The 16,722-nt window shown below is 53.4% G+C and overlaps 2 protein-coding genes across 6 annotated transcripts in view; one reads left to right on the top strand and one right to left on the bottom strand.

The window, feature by feature from the left end:
- Smarca4 (SWI/SNF related BAF chromatin remodeling complex subunit ATPase 4) overlaps nucleotides 1-3,854 on the top strand; it is a 92,865-nt gene extending 89,011 nt beyond the window's left edge. For 3 of the 5 annotated variants that reach the window (XM_021245149.2, XM_087201603.1, XM_021245151.2), the window contains 5 exons: nucleotides 1,477-1,585; nucleotides 1,702-1,803; nucleotides 2,351-2,483; nucleotides 2,582-2,724; nucleotides 3,428-3,854. In XM_021245149.2, the coding sequence (XP_021100808.1) occupies nucleotides 1,477-1,585; nucleotides 1,702-1,803; nucleotides 2,351-2,483; nucleotides 2,582-2,724; nucleotides 3,428-3,460 (520 nt within the window). In that variant the 3' untranslated portion in view covers nucleotides 3,461-3,854. The remainder of the gene's footprint in view (nucleotides 1-1,476; nucleotides 1,586-1,701; nucleotides 1,804-2,350; nucleotides 2,484-2,581; nucleotides 2,725-3,427) is intronic. The other 2 variants (XM_021245152.2, XM_087201602.1) reach the window with 1 other exon arrangement.
- Nucleotides 3,855-12,056: 8,202 nt separating this feature from the next.
- LOC101708520 (uncharacterized) lies at nucleotides 12,057-16,560 on the bottom strand. The gene is made up of 3 exons (XM_087201424.1): nucleotides 16,334-16,560; nucleotides 13,374-13,416; nucleotides 12,057-12,859 (listed from the first exon to the last, which is right to left on the bottom strand). The coding sequence occupies exons 1-3, from the start codon at nucleotides 16,558-16,560 to the stop codon at nucleotides 12,182-12,184; spliced, it is 948 nt and encodes a 315-aa protein (XP_087057550.1). The 3' UTR covers nucleotides 12,057-12,181.
- Between the last annotated feature and the right edge of the window lie 162 nt (nucleotides 16,561-16,722).

Below are 16,722 nucleotides of genomic sequence, written 5' to 3'. Positions count from 1 at the left end.
CAGAACAGCAGGGATGGATGTCACAGTACTGAGAGGCAGCCAGGCAGACAAAGGCTCCCATGTGACTCCCTCACATCAAGTTCAAGAAGAGGCCAAGCTTGTGTGGCACTGATGGGGGCTTGCTGGGTGCAGTGAGGCCCGTATAAGGGGTTCATGGCCTGGTGGTGACATTTGTGCAGAAGTGTGTGGGGACCAGGGCATCACAGCTCCTGGTACCCCATCATCAGAGGGATCACTGAGTGAAGCCGAGCCAGGGTGCTAGCCCTCCTGACAAAGAGGTGAAGATGGCCAGATGAGTTTAAGTGACATCTCAGCCCTTTGGCCTGGCCTGGCCTCTGTCCCTAACTGCAGCATGTTTGGCCCTGTGTCCTCATTTCCAGAGCTCGTGTAAAGCAGTTCCGTTCTCTGTGGCCACGCACACACACGCAGATACGCACATACACACCCAAGTCTGGTCCTGCTAGTCCTGGGAAACAGGAAGCCTAGTCTCCAGGGAGATGGTGTCTCACAGGGATGTGCCCTCCCTTATCTGCCACCAGCTGGAGCTGTGGCTGAAGCCCAGCATGGAAGGACAGAGACAGCGCTTCCAAGCACATGCCAGGCGTCCCCTTGTCCCCTCCCTCTCCGGGGAATGAAAGGCTGAGGTTGGGGGCCACATCACCAGGCTCCTGGGTTCGGGAGTGTATGATCCAGCTCAGCAGGCACATCCAGCCCTTGGGGACATTGTGGAGTCGGGAGTGTCCAGGGACAAAGTCATCATAGAAAGCCACTCTGTCACTGTTACCTCCATGACAGTGACTAGGAGAACAGGCTTGCTCAGGACACCCAGGCAGCAGGGTAAGGTGGGTGGCTTTGTACCTGGGAGTTCCCTTGAAGAAACAATGGCTCTGGGTGTGGTGGCACAGGCACACTTGTAATCCTAGCACTCCAGAGGCTGAGGCAGGAAGATCACCAAGAGTTCAAGGCCAGGCTGAACTACACTGCAAGGACTGTGTCTCAAAAAAACAGAAAAAAAGAAATGTGGAAAGTGGTGCTGGTGCAGCCACCTGGGCTAGGACTTGGATGACACTGCGTCTGCTGATGGACACACAGGCCAAGGGAAACAGTGCTCGTTCATCTCTGAGTGGACTCAGGAAAGCTGGGGAGTAAGGAGGCTTCCCACGCCGGGGCCAGCAGGAATCCCAGTGATGGCAGCCGGCTTGCTGAGGCCTCCAGTTCTTGCCACGTTATCTGAAGGTCACTGTCTTGCAAGGCCACCACCAGAGTCGCAAGTTCAGGACACAGGCATCCCATGCCAAGCCAGGCAGGGTGGCGCCCTGGGGAGCATCGCCGGCAGGGACAGGAACACGTTCCATAAGTCACACCAGGTGCAGGAAACACCTCCCTAGCCTGCTTTAGAGCCCATAAATGACAGGAGGTGGGGGACCCCAGGCAGTAGACAGCCTGGCGGTGATGCTCGCCCGCCCTGCCTTGCAGTAGCAGTGGACGGCAGCTCAGTGAGGTATTCATCCAGTTGCCCTCCCGCAAGGAGCTGCCTGAGTACTACGAGCTCATCCGCAAGCCTGTGGACTTCAAGAAGATCAAGGTAACCATGGGGCCGTGGGGGGCAGCCCGGGCAGGGCCAAGTCCCTGGCTCCTGGGGACCCTGGTGTCGGGGGAGCCAGGCTTGCAGGGCCCAGCTGAAGTGTCTCCCTCCCACAGGAGCGCATCCGCAACCACAAGTACCGTAGCCTCAACGACCTTGAAAAGGACGTGATGCTGCTCTGCCAGAACGCGCAGACCTTCAACCTGGAGGGCTCGCTGGTAAACACCCGCATCTCCTGCTCCCTGCCCGACTGATGCGGGGGCGGGGGGTTGTTTTGTGAGATGGTCTCCCTGTGTAGCCCTGGCTGGCCTTGGACTCATGGAGATGCTCCTGCCTCAGCATCCTGAGTGCTAGGATTATAGGCCTGCACCACCATGTGGGGCAAGTTGACAGGGTTTTTAAAGAATTCCCATTCTGCTGTTTGGAAGAGCAGTATACATTTGCTCCAGAGGACAGTCCCAGCCCCATACGGCATTGGCCGCTCACCTCCCTCCACCCCTATGGGCCCAGGGTGCGCCATGCGGTTTCAGTCTCTGGACCAGCTCTGCCAAAAGGCGCCCTTTCCCGTAGGGAAACAGAAACCCTCACCCTGCCACCCGTCCCCTAAGTGTGTTGCTTCGCCAAGGGTGAGGGGAGCAGCTGCAGCAGGGTTTGCCTTCACCCGCCGTGCCCATGCAGGGAGGGAGGCAGGGAGGCACCGCACCTGTCCCTGCCCTTTCTTCGGAGCGGGGCCTGGGCCCCTCCTCAGCCCCATCCTCTCCCCAGATCTACGAGGACTCCATCGTGCTGCAGTCGGTCTTCACCAGTGTCCGGCAGAAGATCGAGAAGGAGGAGGACAGTGAGGGCGAAGAGAGCGAGGAGGAGGAGGAAGCCGAGGAGGAGGGCTCGGAGTCCGAGTGTGAGTCCGCCGGGAGGGCGGGGGCGGGGGCGGGGGCGGGGGGGGGGGGCGGGCCCAGCGCCCCACCCAACTCACCTCCGCCTGCCGCCCGCCTGCAGCCCGCTCTGTCAAGGTGAAGATTAAGCTGGGCCGCAAGGAGAAGGCCCAGGACCGGCTCAAGGGCAGCCGCCGCAGGCCCAGCCGAGGGTCCCGGGCCAAGCCGGTCGTGAGCGACGACGACAGTGAGGAGGAGCAGGAGGAGGTGAGGGCCGTGAAGCGGCCGGGCGGTCAGCGGGGACGTCCCGGGGCTGCAGAGACAGGCGGGGCCTCCACAGCAGGCGTCCCTGGTGCCCGCGGCCGTAGCCCGGCCCTTCCCCTCTGAGGCTCCGTGTCCACCTGTTTTGACAGGGACACCATGGCTCGGGGCTGGGCCCCACAGAGGCTTGGTCAGCACCACGCGTTGCTTTGTTTGGCTCCCGGCTGTTGTTACAGCTCCAAAGTCAAGTCCTGGGGACCGGTCTGACCCTAACAGAGGTGGCCCGCGGGTCCGTTTTGTTTTGTTTTGTTTTGTTGTGTTGTGAGACAGTCTCAGAACTACAAAATACGTAGCCCGGGCTGGCCTCAAACTCAGGGCAGTCCTTCTGCCTCAGCCTCCTGAGTGCTGGGATGACAGGTGTGTGCTACCATACCCAGCGAATACTTTTTTTTTTTGGTACTGGGGATCGAACTCAGGACCTTGTGCCTTCCAGGCAGGCGGGCACCACTGAGCTAAATGCCCAGCCTGGGGTCTGGGTTGTCACTGCGCCCCCACTGTCCACCAAGGTGCATGTGGCCCTGCCAGGGTGCTTACCGAGCAGCAAAGGCCAGAGGGGATGGGGTACCGCAGGACCTATGACCCAGGGTGGGACAGGCACCAGCGTGGTGTGGAGGGGCAGCAGTAACTCACCCCTCTCCTGTCCCCTCAGGACCGCTCAGGAAGTGGCAGCGAGGAGGACTGAGCCGACATTCCACGCCTCCATCGAGAGCCGGCATAGCCCTTAGCGTAACGGGTAGCAGCAGACGTAGTTCAGCCTGGGAAACTGTATAGACGTGAACTCCGTGTTTATGCGACAGCTGTAGGACTGTGTGTGGCCCGGCCCAGCAGTGGTGTGGGTCACAGCATTAACTGTTTAGAGCAAGCCATGCAGCAGTGGCGATGGCCGAGGTGCAGCGCCCTGCGCCCTCCCACAGCGCTGTCGCAGCATCAGGTCACTGTAGTGCAGCGTGGGTGCATGTGTGTGGCTGCCCACCCCTCGTACTGTACCTTCTGGGCAGGCCAGGCTCATGGGCACGGCCGGCGGGTACGTCAGTGTCACTGGATGTCAAGCAGTAATAAATTAAACCAGCAACCGAGCGCAGCTCCCCTGTCTGCCTGCCCTGCTCACAGCCGGGAGATGGGTGGGTGTGGGGGAGGGCCTGGGCAGCTCTGGCTCACAAGGTCCCGGGGGGGGGGTACAGCCCATCTGGCATTGATGCCACCTCCCTGCACCTCTGAGCCCCGCTGTCCTCGAGTGTGGGTGAGCTCGGGACCGCTGGTGACCATCAGAGCACAGCAGAAGTGTCACCAAGTGACTGCTGAGGGTGGGTTTTTGGGACTCAGCCTTATTGCCACTCCCTGCCGCAGAGCAGGACAGCCTGGAGCCGCCCTCCCCATGTTCCCAGCCCCAGGAACCCAAGCACGACACAGTGTGGCGATGCACATGCACATCTACTTGAGAAGCTGGGCCAAGAGGACCAAAAATTCCACCCTGCCTAGGCAACTTAGGAAGATCCTACTGTAAAACAGGAAATAAGAAAAAGGGGGCGGGAGGTGAGCCCAGCTGTGGAGCAGCTGCACAGCACACATGAGGCCCTGGGCTCCATCTCTTCACACTCACACACATACACACACAATCCTGCTTTCTCCTCCCTCCCTCCACATCCTGGTTTCCCTCTGCCTGGCCCTGCTGCCCAGCTGTCCTGCCTCGGACTGAGTGCCCCCCACACACACACACACACCATGAGCCCCAGCAGACCCCACCCCTCTAACCACCAGGCAGTACCATGTGGTGAGCTTCCCCGGACAACTCTGATCTCACTAACACACACGGAAGGAGCCGTGGAGTCCTGGAGCACAGAAGGGCAAGATGCCTGTGGGGCATCCAGCAAGGGGCAGCTGTGGCTTGGCCATGGCATGCATAGTGGCTGACTGCCCAGGGCCATGTCACTGCCACGTTCCCGTGGACAGCAGAAATCCTCTGCCTGAACTGTGCTGCGGGCAGGGCAGAATGGGCTTCCCAGGCTCCCAAGGCCCTGGTCACCTGTCCACTTTAAGATCTGCCTCAAACTGGTCGTGGTGGCACACACCTGTGATCCCAGCACTCGCAAGGCTGAGGCAGGAGGATCACTGAGAGTTAAGAGGCCAGCTTGGCCTACATAGCAAGACCCTGTCTCAAAACAAAAACTGTTTCTTAGGCACAGTGGTGCACACCTGTGATCCCAGCACTCAGGAGGATGAAGCAGGAGGCTCATGAGACCATCCTGAACTACACACAAAGCCTCTTGTCTCAAAACCTGAGGCAAACACTTCCCGATTCCACACTAGTGTTTACATCAACAGAGGAGGTGGCTGCTCGTTTCCATCATGGTCTGCCAGGTTTCTCCTATAGTAAGATAACTTTTCGGCCAGAGCACTGGCACTCTCGGGTATCTGAGACCCACCTCGGTCCACCTGATTCATCTGCCTGTGTCCTCGCCACCTGTATCCCACGCCAGCCGCCAGCCCTTTCCCTCCACCTGGCGACGCCCGTACTGCACTGCACTGCTGGACGTGGGCAGTCACCTCTTCCTGCTGCCTGTGGCCTGGGACTCGGACCTCGTGCAGTCGCAGTACTTGGGGAGCAGGCAGTCACCTCTGCCCAGCGCCACCCAGCCCCATGTTCCCAGATCTGGCTGAGCCCACGTTTCACACCATGTGCCCTGGGCATTGCCACTCACGGCCCCTCTTCTGCAGGCCCTTTGGCCCCAGCGCGATGCACCCCGTGATCCCCACTATGGGGCCTGAGCCAGGTCTCGAGTCTAAGGCCAGCGTGGACTGCACAGTGAGACACTGCCTCCCAGGACGAGGCTGTGAGCAGCTCGGGGAACAGCAGCCCTGGCTCTGGTCCTGGGCCCACAAGGAGAAACCTCTGGACACCTGGGGCCCCAACGGGGAAGCTCTGCTCTGAGCTGTTTTTAGAAGCCCTAGAGAGGACCCTCAGGAAGAAACAGGTGCATAGCAAGAGGCTTTGACCCTGACATCCACCAGACCCAGGCCGCCACCCCAACTGAAATGCTCCACACTCAGGCCTTTGGGGGGACCTGACGCCCGTGAGCCTTCGACAAGTTCGTCACTGGCTTTGGTCAGGCACAGAACACAAAAGACTGAATCTCATCCCCAGCCCCATTACATATATGCAGATATCCTCACACCTCAAAAACCCCAATCGGAGACACTTCTGGTCCCAAGCGTGTCGGGTCAGCAAGCGCCTAGGTGCAGGTAAAACCACAGCTGATACAGCTGGGGCTCGGCATCTGCCAGCCAGGACCTGAGGTGTTTATCTTTACCTCTTGGTGGCACCATCTTAACCATTCAGCAGTCACCCTGTGAACTATTAAAAGCAGTGGGCATGGTGGGGCATGCCTGTCGTCCCAGAACTCTGGGAAGCTGAGGCAGAAGGGTCAGAGGTTCAAGCCCAGCCTGGACAACACAAAATTTCATAGAAAAGGCCAAAGAGGGCCAGGGATTTAGCTCAGTGGTTCCGCTGCCTGCCTTGCAAGCGCAAGATCCCAAGTTTGATCCCTGGTACCAAAAAAAAAAATGGCTGAGCATGTAGTTTGGTGCAAAGGCACTGGGTTCCATCCCCAGCATTGTCAAATTTTTAAAAAGGAAATTGGGAAAATGGTATTGCTTCTGTGGAAAGCAGTACAGCTGTTCCTCAAAATCATCAGACACTGGGAATTCGGCTCAGTGGTGCGCACCTGCCCAGCATGTGGGGAGCCCTGGGATCCATGCCTACTACCACCAAAAAACAAAAAATGAGAGCCAGGGATTTAGCTCAGTGGTTTCACTGCCTGCTGAGCAAGCACAAGGACCCAAGTTTGATCTCTGGTACCAAAAAAAAAGAAAATCATCCAAAAAAAAAGAAAAAAAATACAGGAGTAGATTTTTTTCTTTTCTTTTTCTGTTTTTTGAGGCAGGGTCTCCATTTGTAGTTCAGGCTGTCTCTGAACTCAACTGTGTAGCTCAAGCTGGCCTGGAACTCACAGCGATCCTCCTGCCTCAAGCTCCCAAGTGCTGGAATTACAGGCCTGTGCCACCATGCTCTGCAGATTTTTTTTCTATGAAGAATGCAGAGGGAAGTGTTGTGCCAAGCAGGGTGACCTCCCCTCTTGAGACCCGAGGCCACCAGGCTCTGACGGCCTTCTTGGGCAGGACAAGGTCGCCAGCTGGAGCCCTTGACACGGCCCAGGCGTCAGGGCTGACGCAGGTGCGGCCAGGGTTCCAGCCAAGGTTGAGCAGTGGTTTGGAGGACATTTGAGCAGAGCTCCGCACTGTCGCCCCCTCCTCCCATCCTGGGTTTGGACTCAGCACTGTGTCCCCCCCACCCCTTTTATTATTTTTTTTTTTTCACTTCTTAGCACCAGGGGTCAAACTCAGGACCTTGCCCTTGCCAGGCAGGCGGCAAAACCACTGAGCTAAATCCCCAAACCCCTCCCTTTTATTTTTTGAGACTGGGTCTTGCTCAGTTGCCCAGGCCGGCATTGAACTTGGGTCCCTCCTGCCTCAGCCTCCCAAGTCCTCCTTTTTCTTTCCCACTGTGGCAAAATGAATGTGAACGGTACCATGTGACAGTGCCTCTCAGGGCCTCAGGGACCACGTGCTGCTGTGATGGTGTCACTGACGCTGTCCCAGGACGTCCCCAGACCCGGACTCTGCTGAGACCCCTGCCCGACCCTGCACGCCAGCCTCAAGTTGGCCACACAGCTCACACACACAACCTCCTCACCCCGTTCAAGGACGCTTTTCTTAGACCTTTCAAGATCTTCCCTTTTCTAAAACCAGTGTCTTTTTTGCTTTTTGAGCCAGGGTCTCACTGTGAAGCCCAGGCTGGCCTCAAGCTCACAGTGATCCTCCTGCTGGGATGACAGGTTTGTGCCACCACACTCAGTTTGTTTTGATACAGGGTCTCGCTGTGTAGTTCAGGCTAGCGGCCTTGAACTCACTGCATAGCTCAGCTCAGGCTGGCCTTGCTCTGCACCTCCTGGCTTAGCTTCCCAAGTGCTGGGGTGACAGGTGTGCACCACCAGGCCTGCTTTTTTTTTTTTTGGTAGTTTAAAACTGATCCTGGGGCCGGGGATTTAGCTTAGTGGTTTCGTTGCCTGCTGCTCAAGCACAAGGACCCAAGTTCAGTCCCCGGTACCAAAAATAAAAAAATAAAATAAAATAAAATAAAACTGATCCTGCCTTGGGCTTTTCGCCAACAACTTCCTTTCTGCCTGCTGATTCCTGTTCCTCTTTCTCTTACTGGTACAGCTCTGATGATAAAATAACATGTCGCAAGAGCTCTGTGTCATGACTCACCTAAAAGTAAAAGGTGCTAGTTACCATCCCCTTGGGAACCAAAAGCTGGAAGCCTTACAGCTTCACCAAGGCAACTGAAAGTGCACTCTGACCCAATATGAACTCAACACGGGAGCTTCTAGAAGGCCTTCGAGGTGCCAAAGTGCCAGGAAGACGTTCTCCACATTATCTCACCTTCAGCCTGGGCCTCCTGCCACAGCTGCACACCCTCAGAGCAACTCCAACCTCAGAAGTCAGGGGTGGGGGCATGGGCCTGACATCCCAGCACTCAGGAAGGAGGCTGAAGCAGGAGGATTGCTGCGAGTTAGAGGCCAGCCTGGGCTACATAGCGAGACCCTGTCTCAATCAGAAAAAGGGGGCCGGGGATTTAGCTCAGTGGTACCACACCTGCCTCACAAGTTCAAGTTCCTGAGTTCGATCCCTGGTACCAAAAATAAATAAAATAAAAATAAAAATGAGGCTGGCTTGACCAGACTTGAACATTCAAAATAAACCCAAAAAGAACAAAACCTCCAGTCACCCCCCAACTGTATGGCTCCTCAGACACTTCCCCCGCCCCCCTGGCAGTGCACCCCAATCTCAGGAAACTCAAAAGTCACAGCTGCCCATCAGGGAGGCCGCGGAGTCTGTGGTGCTGTCATTCACTTGCCCTCAGGTAGGCTGGGTGCTGATCTGGTCACACAGCCCGGCCTCAGCCTCCAAACCCTGCTCCCCAGCAGGGTAGACTGCTCCACATCACCCCACAGCCACTCGGGGCCAGCACTGTCACTCCCCTGATCCCACCCTCACTCAGCCTTCATAGGCTTCTGGCCACCCAGCCATAGCGGATCAGGGCCTTCTTCCACTCTAGAACCCTCCATGGCTCCCACCTCCCTCTGCAAAGATGGCACAGTCCTGCCTGTGGCCTGCTGTCACGGCTCCGTTGCCTCCCCTTCTCCCTCCACTCCAGGCCCAGGGGCCTCCTCCTCCTGCCGGCCCCTTCCCACCTCATTGCCTCCCCAACCCTGCAATTGCTGTTCCTTTGGCTGCACTCTCCCTTCCATCCGCGCCTTCTCAACAACCCAGTTTCAGAGGCCACTTTGTTGTTTATTTTCACACAGGGTCTCACCCTATAGTCCAGGCTGGCCCCAAACTCACGTCGATCCTCTTGCCTCAGCCTCCTGGGTGCTGGGATCGCAGGTGTGCGCCACCACACCCCGTGGGCCTCCCTCTTTTCCCCTGGAAAGCTGGCCAGGGAATGGGCACTGTGCTCTGTGTGGAGTGGAGCCGAGTGGGGTTCAGGGCACCACCCCAAGTGTGGCACTGGAGGACATCAGAAGCAGGAAGGTATCTCCCTCCATCTGCCTCCCCTGCTCCCCTGCTGGTCCCATGCAAGTACCGGAACACTTGACTCCCAGAGGGGGTCTCCCTACGCCCAGGGAGAAAATGTCCTTATCTCTGGGGACACAGGGAAATGGACAAACAGGCCTCACCCTGTCCCCACCTTATTCTGAGTCATTGGCATCCACCAGCCAAACCTGGGGACCGGAGTTGCACCCAGAACATACACAGACACAGGCACACATGTGCTGCAGAGCACTGGGCTTCAGTAGATTTGTTATGCCTGCCAGGCATGATGGCCTGAGCACGAAGGCCCACATCTGGGGAGGCTGAGGCAGGAGTATCGCCACAAATTCAAGGCCAGCCTGGGCTACATAGTGAGTTCAGGGCCAGTCTGAACTACAAAGGGAGACCCTGTCTCAAAAAACAAACAGAACTCATATGTATACACACACACACACACAGACACACAGACACACACACACACACACGCACACACGCACATAGTTTTCTCTCTTCAGTCTTTTTTACTCTCCAAATTTGTTTTTTATTGATATAGCTGAACTTTACAACACTGTCATAAAATACTATTATAAACAGAGCCTTTGGATAGAGAGGAAAAAAACAAATTTATAGTAGCCAGATTAAAGCATGCAAAAGAGCCAATGATGAAGACATTAAATAAATAAATGAAATGATCTTTAATTTACCCACTATAGCTTCTTTATATTCTGGCAAAAAAATAAGTAAACATCATTTTGAAACTTGGTAAGCAGACCTGATTTCTGATTTCTATCTACGATAGACCCTTTGCACTTACAGTTTACTGCCTGAGGCACAGCATGTTTAGAGAAACTTGGTACTGGCATCAATTTACTACCCACACTGCAGTCAGTAATGGGAAATGCATTCTCCTAATTTGCTCTGTGAACTTAAAATGCACTAATGGGTTAACAATACAAGTCACTGAAGTACCAAAATTCCTTAATATTCACATTCTCTTTTCCCATGAAAAGCTTTAGTATAACTCTAATTAAAAAGATTCTCAGGCTGGGGATTTAGCTCAGTGGTTCTGGCACCTGCCTCACAAGTACAAGGTACTAGTTCAATCCCCGGTACCGAAAAAAAAAAAAAAGAAAGAAATTCACAAGTAACAACCACAAGGGTTATGGCAAACCAAGTAGAACCACTTGATAGGAGCTGAATAAATACTCTGGGAGCTCAAGAATGGCCAGAGAATCCCACTATAAAATAAAGAAAATATAAAATAAAATATAATAGATCCCCAGGTAACAAGATGGTTGATCCAGGTCCAAACAATGAGTTACCAAAGCCACCTTTCCTGTGACTGTATTAATCATGACTGTGAAGACCAAAGTGCCAAATGTCATTTCCAAATATCTGGCCGTTTCCAAACATCTGGCCATTTCCAAGCAGAAGCCTATCTTTCCCCATCAGAAAATAGGATCTGGGATCAGGGATGTAGCTCAGAGGAGCCAGCGCCTGCCTGGCAAGGGCACAGTCCTGAGTTCAATCCCTGGTACCGGGGGGAAAAAAAGACATGACTGAAGCCCAGGATAGTCCGATAAAGAAATGTTTTAATGCTTAAGAGATGGTTTTTACTAATAACCCAGTAGAGAGTAGGCTTGCTCTTTAATACATGAGGGTCTGTATGCTGTTCCAAATACTATATATCAGAACAGATAAGAAGTAAAATAAATATTGTACAAAGTCAGGTATGTGCTGTCATACAGTGTTTGTTGAGAAAACACAGTAGAACTGATATAAAAACTGGGGTGTGATAAAGCACACTTTCTTATAAAAAAGTACTGTACAAGGGTAGCTATTCTGATATAATAAAAATGACCACGATGGGCCAAGGATTTAGCTCAGTGCTTCCACCGCCTGCCTCGCAAGCTTCTGAACATTGCTGATCTGCACAGTATGGCAGAGACTGACTGCTTTGAAGAAGAGACCATGTTCTTTAACTGGTTCATTTTCATTTTCAGGACTGGTTCTAAAAGAGGAATAGCTTGTAAGACGGGCTAAGTTGCTAAGGTGGGATAAGCCACTAAGATAAGTTTCCTTCTGAAGAGTCAGGTGTGGGTCCTTCAGTACAAGTCTACCATGGATTTCTTCGTATTTTATGCCATTAATTGAACATTCCCAGAACTGCAGCTCATTTTCTGTTAGCACTCCAGTCTTATCTGTAAACACATAGTTCACCTGTCCAAGTTCTTCATTCAGATTGGAAGTTCTGACTTGAGCTTTCTGACCTGATTCCTCATGTTAGAGATCAAGATCCCATTGGGCCAGGGATTTAGCTCAGTGGTTCCACTGCCTGCCTCGCAAGTCCAAGGATCCGAGTTCGATCCCCGGTACCAAAAAACAAAAACAAAAACAAACAAACAAAAAGATCCCAGCCAATAAAAAATGATTCAAGAGCCGAGGATTTAGCTCAGTGGTTCTGCTGCCTGCCTTGAAAGCACAAGGACCCGAGTTCAATCCCCGGTACCAAAAAAAAAAAAAGATAAAAAATGATTCAAGAAATTTCTGCATTTCAACTGTTACATATAATGCAATTGGAATGATGAAATTGTAGAGTACCAAAAACGCAAGGAAATCAGAAATAAATCTCAGAATCTTACTACTATTTCTCTGATGTTCTGTTTTTTGGTTATACCAAGGTTCATCCCATCTTTCTTCAGCTTGCCATGTATATTTTAGATAGTACTAATGATGGCTTCAGAAATAAGGATTATTGGGGCCGGGGATTTAGCTCAGTGGTTCTGTCACCTGCTTTGCAAGCACAAGGTCCCGAGTTTGATCCCCGGTACCAAAAAAAAAAGAAATAAGGATTATTGGGTAAATTATAAAAAAATGTGTTCATTGATTTTTCCACTGCGGATCTTTTCTGTGAGTTGCTCGTGTAATTTAATGCCATTTTAGTTTCCATTCTGGTGTACACAGCAACATCAAAAATTTCTTTTGTGTTTTTTAATCTGCCTCTATGATGTAAGAGATTCTGTGGGTCGAGAGGCCCTACAATTTCTTCCATTTGCTGCGTTATTATCATTCTTCCCACAAACCTGTACAAATCTGCTTCCGGTTCCAGGCATTCTATATCAGCTACAAGACTGTCCAGATTGGCAAGTGTCTGTAATACTGCTGTTTCTGGAACTGCCACCTGTGTCTTCAGGTTTGTTTCTCCCTCCAAACTACCAGTTGTAATGTGACATGAACCATCAAGTGGATCTGAGGAGAGAAGCACCAAGTCTGTAGGGCAGAATATTTCATCTTTGGCTATTGGAACAATGTCATCCACCCAAATGTTTTTTAATTTTTTGTTTTGTTTTGTTTTTTGGTACCAGCGATCGAACTCGGGACCTTGCGCTTTCGAGGCAGGCGCTGGAACCACTAAGCTAAATCCCCAGCCCTACCCAAATGTATTTTGATGTAGTTTTTACAAGGCCACCACTTCGAATAACATAAACAGGAGCTCCATTTACTTCATTATCTGAGTTATGTCATAACCAATCTTCATAGCCCTGCTTTATGGCTTTATGTTATTGCAAAGAATAATGGAAGTCCACTGATAATTGCTTTGTTTTTTTTGGTACCGGGGATCGAACTTGGGTCCTTGCGCTTGCAAGGCAGGCAGCGGCACCAATGAGCCACATCCCCGGCCAGTCCACTGGTAACTGGATTGGTAGGTGTATCAGTCATAAGCTGAACCAAAATATATAATAAAATAAAAGTTTGTCCCCCTTCTGAATTGTTCAAATAAATTTTGAGGGACAAAAATTCCACACAGTATACTTGGATGAAGTTATCCAGTTATTTATAAATTTCTGAGGTGTGTAAAGGCCATTCTGAGGAAACGTGTTGGCTGTGTGCATAGTTCTTGTGTCACTTTCATGGGGTAGGCCAAAACCCAGCTGCCAGCAGACCCAGCGCCGCTTGCCCTGGTCCCGGGGTGCAGGCGCTGAGGGGCTGCAGGAGGAGGCCCAGGAGCCAGAGGGGCAGCAGGCGCAGTCCTTGAGCTCAAGTTCCACTCTCCACCAGCACAGCCTCACTCCCCTCAAGGGGCCCCATCCTGCCCCCCGGGGCCATGAGGTCCTACAGGCACAGTTGACTCAGTTGACTCTCTCGCCTGCCACTGCTGCCTTCATGACTCGTCCATCGTTTTTTTTTATAAGGGTCTCAGCCATGAGCTGAGCAAATGTGAGAAATCTTCTTTCTTCCCCAGAACACAGGAACCAATCTGTAGGGCTGAATGCCTCTGGACAGGCACTATATTTTATGTATTATTATATGCCCATGAGAAAGTGGCTGGGCATAGTGGCCCACACCTGTAATCGTAGCACTTCAGAGGCTGAGGCAGGAGGATCACAGTTTGAGGCAGCTAATAAGATAGAGGCTAGGGGGCTGGGGATTTAGCTCAGTGGTTCCATCACCTGCCTCACAAGTGCAAGGACCTGAGTTCGATTCCGTACCAAAAATAAACAAACAAACAAAGATAGAGGGTAGGCCGGGGATTTAGTTCAGTGGTGCTGGCACCTGCTTTGCAAGCGCAAGGTCCTGAGTTTGATCCCCCGTACCAAAAAAAAAAAAAAAAGATACAGGGTATAGGGAGTTTAAAACCAACCTGGGCTATAGCGAGACCTTGTTTCAAAACTGGAAGGAGGGCTGGGGATTTAGCTCAGTGGTTTCTCTGCCTGCTGTGCAAGCACAAGGACTGAGTTTGATCCCCGGTACCAAAAAAAAAAAAAACCATAGGAAGGAGCCAGAGGTGGTGGCATACACCTATAATCCCAGCATTGGGAAGGCTGAGGCAGGAGGATCACCAAGATTTCAAGGCCAGCTTGAGCTACACAGTGAGACCGTGTCTCAAAAGGAAACAAACAAACATAAAAACGGAGGGATGGAGGGAGGAAGGGAGGGAGGGAGGGTGACAGGGAGGGAAATATAACAATGGGATAACGGCTCCTCCTACTCCTCTTGCTCTTTCACACATCACAACCTGGTTATCCAGAATCCCTTGACTTCTTCATCCCCACCTCCTGCATGAGAACACCCATCCTCCCTACACACTGGACCTTCGTCCTGGGCACTGTGTCCCTGGTCCCTGGAAGGCTCTCTGGCTGAGGGAGAAACCTGAGGAGACCTAGAAAGGGGAAGCCACGGAGGAGACCCAACTGGGACAGGGATCTGCAGCCTCCCCGTCAGGTCCCCGCCATGACTCAATGGCTAAGGTCTGACTGAGTCCCACGAACCAACGTGGCTACTGGTGTGGTGCCCTGAAAGGTAAAACTGCAGCCTGACCTGAGACGTCTCCCCCATTCTGTTCTCCCTGCCCCAGGCTGTCACCTCTCGTGTCCACTCCTGTGACTTCTCCATTACAACTTCAACCCAGCATCCCACTGTCCTTTTTAGTGCTGGGGATGAAGGGGGCCTTTGCACTGAGCCTCATCCCCGGCGCCTTTTAGTTTTCATTCTGAGACACCATCTCACTAAGCCAGTTAGCCCAGGCTGGGCTCAAACGTGCAATCCTCCTGCTTCAGCCTCGAAGAGTGCTAGAAGGACAGGTGTGTGCCATCACGATGGTCCTTGCTCAGGAACTTTAAAAGCTGCTGATTCCAGTGCTGGAGGCGCTGCTCAGTGGTGAGTGCTTGTCTAGCACACAGGATACCTGGATTGTTCCCAGCACCAGAAGGAAGAACAGATGGACAGACAGACCAGAGCCCAGTACCATGGGGTCTGCAGGAGCACTCCCCTGGTGCCTACCAGGGAAGGCAGAGATAGACAAGTCTTCCCTAAATGGGCTGGGGATTTGGCTCAGTGGTGCCGCAGCCTGTCTCACAAGTGCAAGGGCCTGAGTTCGATCCCTGGTACCAAAACCCCCCCAAAACCAAGAGACTAAAGGGAAATGTAGCTGCATCCCAGAAGGAGACACCTCGAACCTACATGTCCCTCACTGTTTCCAGGGTGGCCCAAGCCCCTCACAACCTTGTGATCTGGCTACTGAGAGCACACGGATGCTGCGACTCAAAAAGAGTCAATGGAAGTGTGTACTCTGTCCTCAGGACTCTGCAGGGTCATGTCCCAGTGACAGGGAAAGGAGGGTCCTGGAGATGTCTGTGGGACCATGGGAGCCCAGGAGAGCTGTGTGTCCTGCCCAGGGCAGCTCGGCCTCCAGCTCTGCAGACAGTTCGAGTTTAGCCTCTTGGGGGCGGGGGGGGGGCACCTGCCTCCTGTGGGGCTGAAGGGGAAGAAGGGTCAGCACCAGGTGGACAGCAGGAGCTCCAAGAAAGGCTGAGGTTCAAGGCCAGTCCGGGCAACTTAGGAAGAGCTTGTCTCAAAATAAAAATTTTTAAAATGGGGTGACCAGGGAGGTAGCTGGGTACTTATCGGACTTGCCCTAGCGTGTGCGAAGTCCTGGCTTCAATTTACAGTAGCAAAAGTAAAAGCAAACTAAAGAGAGAAAACAGGAGAGAGAAAGAAGGAAGGGGAGGGCTTAGCACACGAAGTGGACTTGTATGTTGCAATTTCTCTAAAGGAAACCAAATCAGTGATTCCTAATTTAAAAAAAAAACAAACAGTACATAGGTTAAGGACTAGAATTCAATGGGACGGCTTCAAAACCGCTGCAGCCACCCCCAGAACGCACTGACCCGCATCCACTTCCCCAGGGGCAGGGGGCGCTGATCCCCCCTCACAGGTAGAGGCCGCACCCCTAACTCGGCAGGTTTTCCCCTCGGAGCCCACAGTGGTCTCCGCCTCCCTCCGCTCCCGGGTTCCTAACACCTGTGCCGACAGCGTCCCACACCCTGCTGAACTCATTCCCCAAGCCCCGAGGCGCTCGGACCCTTTCCCGGAGACCCCTGCAGTTCCCCAGGCGCCGTCTCACTCTGCTTCGCATTTATTCTCCGCGGCGTTGTGACAGAAACCAGGGTCGGGTGCCTGCCGGGCCCCCGCGGCACCGCTGAGCGGCCGGGCCCCCGGCCACCCCAGGAAGCCCCAGGGACCCCAGCCCTCCCGTCCTTCCTCGGCCCGGGTCAGTCCCCACGCCTCGCTGGCTCCGATCCGTGCTAGGACGGCCAGCCGCCCTCTGCCCAGCTCCTCCCGGGGGCGCATCGATCGGTGCTTCTGCGGGTCAGGGACCGAACCCGCTTCGCAGCTCTTTCTATTCAGAACGCAGCTCACAGCGCGGCCGGCCGAGCCTTCCTGAAGGTTCCTTTACTACTGGCCACGCGGTTGTCAGGGGCAACCATCTCCAGCCACGGTCCAGGAAACCGG

This window comes from Heterocephalus glaber, unplaced genomic scaffold (assembly GCF_053883595.1).
Source record: "Heterocephalus glaber isolate CG9 unplaced genomic scaffold, H.glaber_assembly_v1.0 deba00001760, whole genome shotgun sequence".
Classification (NCBI taxonomy): Eukaryota; Metazoa; Chordata; class Mammalia; order Rodentia; family Bathyergidae; genus Heterocephalus; species Heterocephalus glaber.
This window is presented reverse-complemented; position numbering and strand designations above follow the sequence as displayed.

Coding starts and splice junctions, on each gene's coding strand:
- LOC101708520 (XM_087201424.1), bottom strand. CDS start 16,560: ATGCGCCCCCGGGAGGAGCTGGGCAGAGGGCGGCTGGCCGTCCTAGCA. Junction 13,417..16,333: donor GAGAATAAATGCGAAGCAGA/GTGAGACGGCGC, acceptor CTCCTCCTGCAG/CCCCTCAGCGCCTGCACCCC. Junction 12,860..13,373: donor ACCAGGGCAAGCGGCGCTGG/GTCTGCTGGCAG, acceptor ACATTTGGGTAG/GGCTGGGGATTTAGCTTAGT.